The following is a 10,667-nucleotide window of genomic DNA, read 5'->3' on the forward strand; positions in this document are numbered from 1 at the left end:
ATCACCGCACTGAGGGGAATGAGAGGAGGGCGGTCACTATGATAAGAGGGGCGGGGCAGGCAGGAGCCATAGCTACACAGAGATGAGATGAGCGGGGCGTGGTTATGTATAGGGGCGTTTTTTCTATCACAGGAAGAGGCAGAGAGCGGCTGGGAGCAGGTAATGGTATTTATTATTATTATTATTATTATTATTATTATTATTATTATACAGGGAGAGCAGCCTGTGGTGACCTGTTATTGTAATGATTGTACAGGGGGAGCATCCTGTGTTGATCTGTTATTATTATAATACAGTGGGAGCAGACTGTGGTGTCTGGTTATTATTATAACACAGGGGAAGCATCTTGTGTTGTCCTGGTATTATTATTATACAGGGGGAGCAGACTGTGGTGTCCTGTTATTATTATTATACAGGTGGTGCAGCCTGTGGTGTCCTGTTATTATTATACAGGAGGAGCAGCCTGTGGTGTCCTGTTATTATTATTTTCATACAGGAGGAGCAGCCTGTGGTGTCCTGTTATTATTATTATTATATATTAGGAGCAGCCTGTGGTGTCCTGTTATTATACAGCAGCAGATGCAGAGTAATAGTAACACTAATGAACTGTCACAGAAAGAAATAACACATAATAGATATAATATATATGTGTTAGAAGTAGTCTGTATCCCGACAGTCAGAATCCTGATGCGCCCTATACCGTCTGCAGGATCTGGACGTGTCAAAATGCCGACAACTTCAAACGGTGAATTTTAGGGTTAGGTTGCGGGAGTGGAGGGTTAGGGTACCGAAGGGGAGGGTTATGGCAAGGCTGCTGAAATTAGGGTAAGGCTGAGGAGGGAGGGTGTGGTTAGGATTAGGCTGCGGGAGGGGAGGGAACGGGTGCCAAAGGCGATGGTTAACCTAAGGCTGCGGGTGGAGGGGGGTTTGGTTAGGGTTAGGGTGCGGTAGTATGGGTTTGGTTTAGCCTTAGAATACTTACTGAAAATCGCCAGCATTTTCACTGTCGGGATTCTGAAGACGGTATTCTGACCGTCTGGATTGTAAGAAGGCGGGGCTGGCGGAAATATGGTTACACATTAAGGTGCATAGTCTGATCAGATTTCTGTGTATAAAGGGCACATTAGCAGCTGAAATTCATCACCAGCTTATTGAGGTGTACGGTGATAGCGTCATGGTAACAGGTTTGGGTTTGGTGCCTTTGATAATGGCAGGATATATGTTCAAGATGAGAAGCCAAAAATATCCACTTACCTAACCGCATACAAGAGTTGTTACAGCGCTACCATTGGGAGGTACTGGACCATCCTCCCTACTGCCCTGACCTGGTACTAAGTCATTTCCATCTCTTTGGACCATGGAAGAAGTACCTGGGTGGAAGGCGATTCCCAGCCGATGGTGAATTTCAGCATTCGTCATATCCTGGCTTCAGGCCTTGAACAAATGCTTAGACAAGTATGGGGTCTATGTGGATAAATAATCTGTACCAAGGCCATACTATTGATTACACGTATATGTACAAGTTGACTACATTTACGCAATGAGAGGTCTTGTTACTTTATTTATTGAACCACCCTCCTATATACCAGATGAGGATCAGGGGAAAGATGTGTGAGAAGGACACAGACAGGCCATGTAACAAAGGGCTGCACTCCCTGAGCTGAGACTGTCTGTCAGGGTGTCTTGTTATCCTGAGTAATAGAGACTCTCTCAGAGACAGCCAGTGGCAGTGACAGTCCCCAGATCCTCAGAGTGTCACTAATTATCCGCCAGGACATGTCTCACCCCATCTTACGCTGCACACACACGGCCGGCAGACTGCTCACCAGGGATCGCAAAATATTCACCATAGCACGTTTTTACGCGCTACAGGCACTGTGGGACTCAGGGCCTGATTCAGAGCTGAACGCTCTGACCAGAGCGCTCGCTCTGAATCAGGGCCCTCCTACATGAAAATGGAGCGGCCTTTTGGACGCTCGCATAGCTGTGGGTTACCACCCACAGCTTATGCGAGCATCCATGATGATGGTCGCGATGGTCAAGACCATCGTGACCATCGGGCTTGCGACGGAGACCCTGCGGTAGAGTCTCGCTGCCGCAAGCCCAGGAGTGATTTTGGCTCTATCAGAGCCAAAATCACTCCCACTGACATCACTAGTGATGTCAGTGGTGCCGGCTTCAGACGGTAGGCGTTCCCATGGGAATGCCTCCGTCTGGCAGCCACGCCCCCGGCACGCCCACCAAAGGGGGCGTGCTGTCAATCAACATCGACAGCACGCCCCCTTTGGTGCGAGACCCGGAGCAACGGAGAGCCGTCGCTATCCGGGTCTCGCGCATGCGCACGACGGAGCTCCCTCTGTCGTGCGCATGCGCAGTGGGGCAACATCATCCCGCTTGTGAGCGTCCTTTGCTCGTGAGCGGGTCTGAATGACCCCCTCAGTTTCTAAAAATGAGTGGGTCCCGCAGGACACGCTGTCAGTCACTGATCTGTGCTCACCGCAGCAGCCACTGGCAATAACAGCCCTCAAAGTCTCCCCAACCAATCACGCCTGGAACAGTTTTCTTGTCCAATCGCCGCCCAAACCCTGCAGACAACCTCCCTTTGCCTCCTACCCCTCTCCCGGTGGCTGCTATGGATGTTATCGCAGGCTGCCGGTTGTGACTGCAGGGACTGCTGCCTCTCTCCTCCCTGGTAAGCTAACTGGGAGGGGATTACCTGTATGACCCGTGGGCCACGGCTGCATTGTAATCGGCCCTGCAGTGTCTGGTCACACAGGGCCGGTTCGAGGACTGTTCCAGTGTGCCTGCACCTGGGCACTTGATTTGTGATGACCCCCCAGCTGCCAGCAACAGAGTGGGGGTCCAGGGCAGGTGAACTGTCAGTGTGCCCCTGGCCAGCCTACTCTGCCTCCAGTCTGCCCACCCCAGCAGTCACTAGGATATTATTGCAGGCTGCCACTTGGGATTGTTGGTACTGCTGCGCCTCTCCAGTAAGCCGGCTCCCTGAGGGGACTGTCTATTTGATCCGCGGCTGCATTATAATCTGCCCAGAATTTTCTGGTCACACAGGGCAGCTGCCACTGAGACCTTGACTTGTGCTGAACCCCAGCCGTCAACAACAGCACGGGGGTCCAGGGCAAGTGACACTGTCAGTGCGCCACTGCCCAGCTCACTCTGCTTCCATTTGCCCTGCAGCTTCAAGTTCCTCTGTCTGGGCCTGGCTGCTGGCATTGTGCCCCTCCTGCCATTATGCAAAGACTACCAGGCTACAGATTTATCAGCATGACGGCTTCTCCCCACAGTCCATGGGACAAAACTCAAAAGTAAGCAGTTAACCCCCTTCTTGCCTTCCACTACTGCCCCAGCTGCTATCTATCCTTACCCCTTGCCTTTACCCCAGTACTGCCTGTCCTTAACCCCCCCTTACCCCCAGTACTGCCCCAGCTGTTATCTATCCTTACCTCCTCCCTACTCCCTGCACTGCCTGCCACTAACCCCCTCCTTGCCTGCAGTACTGCCCTAGCTGCTATCTACCCTTACCCCTCGCCCTAACCCCAGTACTGCCTGCCCTTATCCCCCCTTGCCCCCAGTACTGCCCCAGCTATTATCTATACTTACCTCCTCCCTATCCTTAGTACTGCCTGCCGCTAACCCCCTCCTTGCCCGCAATACTGCCCTAGCTGCTATCTACTCTAACCCCAGTACTGCCTGCCTTTAACCCCCAGTACTGCCCCAGCTGTTATCTATCCTTACCTCCTCCCTACCCCCAGTACTGCCTGCCCTTAACCCCCCTCCTTTCCCCCAGCGCTGTCCCATCTGTTGTCTGCCCTCATCCCCATAATATGTGATGGGACCCAGAAACCATGGAGTAGGACCCGAATTTCTTAAAGTGAGGGGACCCTGGGACCCACAAATTTTTGGTCTCAGCGCGATCACTGGTCACACATGACACCTACATCTTAGGTGCTGTAATTTGGGATTTTGTCATTTGTGCAGAGCGACTGATGGAATTCTGTACTGCTTAACCCTTCGTTTGTCCCCTGGGTGGCCTGCTGTCCTATCCCTGTGTTATTAACCTCTTCTGTTCTCTTCCCCCTCCCCTGTGTTACTGCCACCTCTGTACAGATGTTACACCCTCTGCTGTGCGCTGACATGACTGAGGAGGTGAGGGGATCTGTATTCAGTGATATTTTGAGTCTCCCCCAATACACAGGATTGCACAGTAGTGAAGAAGACATCCGGTGAGTGTGAGACAACCAGCAGCTGTCCCTGTGTGTCAGGAGGACTGAGCAGTACCCAGAGCCCCATCACGGTGCCTTCACCTCACTCATTGATACATGAGAGACTCAAAGAGCAGAAGATCTTGGAACTCATGAACAAGATCATTCAGCTGCTGACTGGAGAGGTGACTGCTGCGAATGGGACATTATACAGTAACACCAGGGACTGTGTCTGGGTGATGACTGTATCTTTGTGTGTGTCAGGTTCCTATAAGGTGTCAGGATGTCACTGTCTATGTCTCCATGCAGGAGAGGGAGTATATAGAGGAGCACAGGGGTCTGTACAAGGACGTGATGATGGAGAATCACCGGCCCCTCACATCACTGGGTAAGAGGAGACTGTCATTTATTATACAGGGGAGAGCAGGTATGGGGGCCCTCCTTTATACACACATCACCTGATAATCATATAGATCCAACATAGTCACTGTGTATCTCCTACAGATGGACCCAGTAACAGAAATACCCCAGAGAGATGTCCCCGTCCTCTTTATTCACTGGATTGTATAGAGGAGAATCACAGGATCCCACAGGAGCATCAGGTAGGTGGGATTTAGGGTCTCACCAATATACCAAAGTGACTGTGTAGAGATGCTGTGTGTGTCTTAAACACCGATATTGTACTGTTTATTCTCAATTAATGAAATCAAACATTATTACAAAAAAACAATTTCTGTTTAGGGTGCAGCACAGACTAATAGGGTAGAAGAAACAGAAGGAGAAGAGGAGACGTATGTGACTGATATGAAGGCAGAAGATACAGAGGGAGAAGAAGAGACGTATGTGACTGATGTGAAGGCAGAATATATAGAGGGAGAAGAAGACATGTATGTGACTGATATAAAGGCAGAAGATATAGAGGGAGAAGAAGAGACATATGTGACTGATATGAAAGCAGAAGATATAGAGGGAGAAGAAGAGATGTATGTGACTGATATGAAGGCAGACAATATAGAGGGAGAAGAAGAGACTTCTGTGAGGGGTGATCAGCAGTGTAAGGAGGAAGAAATTCCTACAGATATCAGCACAGGTGAGTAATAAGCACTTATTACAGAAAAGAGTCACATATTCTCCTTTCTCAGTCCTTTCAACAATCTCCAATTATACACCTTCCACTGTCAGTACAAACTAATGAGGATAATGTATCTGCCCAGGTGGGGAGTTGGGAGCCATCAGCCCCTATTATACTCCTGCTACCCTTCACATCATGTCACTGTGTTTTACCAGCCCAGAAATCTGACCAATCTCCTCTCCACACTCTCTGGTATATTTCACTTACTGAGATATAGATCACAGCAGGGTGCAGCTAGTATGACCTGTGAGTGATAAAATGTATAGACCACTCTGCACTCTATTACACATACTGAGATAGAGACTTGGAGAGTGTGAGCACACAGCAGGATGCAACTAGTATGACCTGTGTGTGATATAATGTGTAGACCAGGGGTAGCTAACCTCTGTCTTTAAGAGTTACCAACAGTTCACATATTCCAGATCACCCAACAGGTGAACAGGTGTAGATATTACTCACTGACACATCTGAAAAGATCTACTGGTAGAGCTAATTATGTCACTTGCGATTCTGTGAGGAGATCTGGAAAACATGCACTCTTGGTAGTTCTCCAGGACCAGGGTTGGCTACCCCTGGATATAGACCATGCCTGCACTCTGTTAAACATAGTGAGATGGAGATCCGGAGAGTGTGAGATCACAGCAGGATGCAGCCAGTATGACCTGTGTGTGATATAATGTATAGACCATACCTGCACTCTGTTACACATACTGAGATGGAGATATGGAGAATGTGAGGACACAGCAGGATGCAGCTAGTATGACCTGTGTATGATATAATGTATAGACCATGCCTGCACTCTGTTACACATACTGAGATGGAGATCCAGAGAGTGTGAGGACACAGCAGGGTGCAGCTAGTATGACCTGTGTGTGATATAATGTATGGACCACACCAGCACTCTGTTACACATACTGAGATGGAGATCTGGAGAGTGTGAGGTTTTAGCAGGGTGCAGCTGGTATGTCCTGTGGGTAGTATAATATATAGACCATGCCTGCACTCTGTTACACATACTGAGATGGAGATCCAGATAGTGTGAGGACACATCAGTATGCAGCTACTGTGACCTGTGTGTGAGATAATGTATAGACCACTCCTGCACTCTGTTACACATACTGAGATGGAGATCCGGAGAGTGTGAGGACATAGCAGGATACAGCTAGTATGACCTGTGTGTGATGTAATGTATAGACCATGCCTGCACTCTGTTACACATACTGAGATGGAGATCCGGAGAGTGTGAGGACACAGCAGGGTGCAGCTAGTATGACCTGTGTGTGATATAATGTATAGACCATACCTGCGCTCTGTTACACATACTGAGATGGAGATCTGGAGAGTGTGAGGACACAGCAGGATGCAGCTAGTATGACCTGTGTGTGATATAATGTATAGACCATGCCTGCGCTCTGTTACACATACTGGTATGGAGATACGGAGAGTGTGAGGACACAGCAGGGTGCAGCTAGTATGACCTGTGTGTGATATAATGTATAGACCATGCCTGCACTCTGTTGGTAGTGACAGTTTTAACCCTGTATAACTACCATTACAGTGTAGCATATAGATAAGGAGTCTGAATACATTTCAAGAAAGCCCAGGTTTATGCCCATATGTTGCGCCCATTGTACATAGCATGTCATAAGAGATATTTTGGGGAAAATGTATCAAACCTTAGAGCAGGGCCGTAGCTAGGGTAGTGCGGCCGGTGCCATCGCACAGGGCACCACAGGTCAGGGGGCGCTGTTTGGGCCTGTCAGATGCTTGTAGCTTCCTCTTATTTCATCCCCAGCATCTCCTGGCCTCTCCTATCTCTTTCCTGGCCCTTCCCCATGAAGCCATGGCCCTTTTTTGGGCGCATTATGTCCCTTTGAAAAATGAGGGGGGCGCCAATGCTCTTTTTGGCACAGGGCACCAAAAAGTCTAGTTACGGCTCTGCCTTAGAGAGAGATTCAGTAGAGAAATTGCCCACAGCAGCCAATCAGCTTGTAGCTATTATTATCAAGTACAGTTTGTAAATTGACAGAAGCTGATTGGTTACAAAGAGCAACTTCTCCACTTTGCCTCTGTAAGGTTTGATACATCTCCCCCTTTAGTGACTACTCACCGACCAGTGTTACTCCTACACTCTAATCCTCCTCATGACAATCATCAGTACATACACGATGAAGTCACTGACTGGATATATTGGGGTACAGCCGGTCACGTCTTATTATAGTTACACAGTATGGGGATGTTGGGGTACAGCCAAGCACGTCTTATAGTTACACAGTATGGCGATGTTGGGGTACAGCCTGGCACGTCTTATATTACACAGTATGGGGATGTTGGGGTACAGCTGGGCATGTCTTATTATAGTTACACATTATGAGATGTTGGGGTACAGCCGAGCACGTCTTATAGTTACACAGTATGGAGATGTTGGGGTACAGCCGGGCACGTCTTATTATATTTACACAGTATGGAGATGTAAGGGTACAGCCGGGCACGTCTTATTACAGTTACACAGTATGGGGATGTTGGGGTACAGCCGGGCACGTCTTATAGTTACACAGTATGGAGATGTTGGGGTACAGCCGGGCACGTCTTATTATAGTTACACAGTATGGAGATGTAGGAGTACAGCCGGGCACGTCTTATTATAGTTACACAGTATGGGGATGTTGGGGTACAGCCAAGCACGTCTTATAGTTACACAGTATGGCGATGTTGGGGTACAGCCTGGCACGTCTTATATTACACAGTATGGGGATGTTGGGGTACAGCTGGGCATGTCTTATTATAGTTACACATTATGAGATGTTGGGGTACAGCCGAGCACGTCTTATAGTTACACAGTATGGAGATGTTGGGGTACAGCCGGGCACGTCTTATTACAGTTACACAGTATGAGATGTTTGGGTACAGCCGGCACGTCTTATTATAGTTACACAGTATGAGACGTTGGGGTACAGCCGGGCATGTCTTATAGTTACACAGTATGAGATGTTGGGGTACAGCCGGGCATTTCTTATTATAGTTACACAGTTTGGAGATGTTGGGGTACAGCCGGGCATGTCTTATAGTTACACAGTATGGAGATGTTGGGGTACAGCTGGGCATGTCTTATAGTTACACAGTATGGTGATGTTAGGGTACAGCCGGGCACGTCTCATTATAGTTACACAGTATGGTGATGTTAGGGTACAGCCGGGCACGTCTTATTATAGTTACACAGTATGGAGATTTAGGGGTACAGCTGGGAAGTCTTATAGTTACACTGTATGGAGATGTTGGGGTACAGCCGGGCATGTCTTATTATAGTTACACAGTATGGAGATGTTAGGGAACAGCCGGGCACGTCTTATTATAGTTACACAGTATGGAGATGTAGGGGTACAGCTGGGATGTCTTATTATAGTTACACTGTATGGAGATGTTGGGGTACAGCCGGGCATGTCTTATTATAGTTACACTGTATGGAGATGTTGGGGTACAGCCGGGCATGTCTTATTATAGTTACACAGTATGGAGATGTTAGGGAACAGCCGGGCACGTGTTATAGTTACACAGTATGGAGATGTTGGGGTACAGCCGGGCACTTCTTATTATAGTTACACTGTATGGAGATGTTGGGGTACAGCCGGGCACGTCTTATTATAGTTACACAGTATGGTATAGCTCTGCAGGGGCGCTAATTCCCATATAATTATTCTGTTCCCAGCAGATGGACACAGCAGCAGGAATAACTCGGGGAGACGTCTCATATTATCTCCAGATTGTGACCTAGACGATAACTTCTCACCGGACTCTCCAGGAGAAAACCCCATCACCCCCAGTATACATCCAACATCTCACAGTGCAGATCTATCATCTGATCCCTCTAACCATGAGGAATGTTCACCTGATCCCAGTAGTGTTACACACAGCTCAGATCACACAGGTGATAACACATTGTCATGTTCTGAATGTGGGAAAGGATTTACCAAGCAGACTAGTCTTTCTATTCATCAGAAGAGAGTACACGCAGCTGAAAGGCCTTTTCTATGTTCTGAGTGTGGGAAATGTTTTACACAGAAGGCACATCTCGTTACACATCAGAGACGTCACACAGGAGAGAAACCATTTCCATGTTCTGAATGTGTTAAATGTTTTACACTTAAATCAGATTTTGTTAGACATCAGAGAAGTCACACAGGGGAGAAACCATTTCCATGTTCTGAGTGTGGGAAATGTTTTACAAAGAAATCAGATCTCGTTACACATCAGAGACGTCACACAGGTGAGAAGCCATTTCCATGCTCTGAGTGTGGGAAATGTTTTATACGGAATGCAGAACTCATTCAACATCAGAGACATCACACAGGTGAGAAGCCATTTCCATGTTCTGAGTGTGGGAAATGTTTTACACAGAAATCAGAACTTGTTATACATCAGAGAAGTCACACAGGTGAGAAACCATTTCCATGCTCTGAGTGTGGGAAATTGTTTACACGGAAATCATATCTTGTTATACATCAGAGAAGTCATACAGGTGAGAAACCATTTCCATGTTCTAAGTGTGGGAAATGTTTTACATGTAAATCACATCTTGTTACACATCAGAGATGTCACACAGGTGAGAGGCCATTTCCATGCTCTGAGTGTGGGAAATGTTTTACATATAAATCACATCTTGTTACACATCAGAGATGTCACACAGGTGAGAAGCCATTTTCATGCTCTGAGTGTGGGAAATGTTTTATACAGAAATCAGAACTTGTTCAACATCAAAGACGTCACACAGGTGAGAAGCCATTTCCATGCTCTGAGTGTGGGAAATATTTTACACAGAAATCAGAACTTGTTCAACATCAAAGACGTCACACAGGTGAGAAGCCATTTCCATGCTCTGAGTGTGGGAAATGTTTTACACGGAAATCAACTCTGTTTAGTCATCAGAAATGTCACACAGGAGAAAAACTATGTGTATGAGTGGCTAGAAATATATAGAATTTACAGCGGTAGTTGCAGTACTGTGATATCATTGAGAATATTCAGAACAAGCATGAAAACAATGTTAGCCTAGATTGCTGTCCCTGCTTGATGAAGGGTAAATTACATTGACATTATCACACTATGGGCCTGATTCAGCAGTGGAAGCAAATGCAGCTGCAGTCTCTTACAGATCGCAGGTGCTAATATATGCTAATGCCGAGGCACAGCCGCCATAACCACGCCCACTGCTGCCTTCTCATTATCGTGCAATGTCGCCCTCCTGTGTAATCATCGGTACCATCGCCGCACATCAAGCAGTCACACAGCATTTACATCAGGTCTGACCAGCTGCAAAC

The 10,667-nt window shown here is 47.5% G+C and overlaps 1 protein-coding gene across 1 annotated transcript in view; it reads left to right on the forward strand.

Moving 5' to 3' along the window:
* Positions 1–10,308, forward strand: part of LOC148508066 (uncharacterized) — a 251,333-nt gene extending 241,025 nt beyond the window's left edge. The window contains exon 8 of the mRNA XM_088445070.1: positions 9,449–10,308. Coding sequence (XP_088301196.1) covers positions 9,449–10,308 — 860 coding nt within the window. The remainder of the gene's footprint in view (positions 1–9,448) is intronic.
* Positions 10,309–10,667: the final 359 nt, after the last annotated feature.

This window comes from Taudactylus pleione, unplaced genomic scaffold, assembly GCF_031769625.1.
Source record: "Taudactylus pleione unplaced genomic scaffold, aTauple2 ptg000377l, whole genome shotgun sequence".
Taxonomy (NCBI): Eukaryota; Metazoa; Chordata; class Amphibia; order Anura; family Myobatrachidae; genus Taudactylus; species Taudactylus pleione.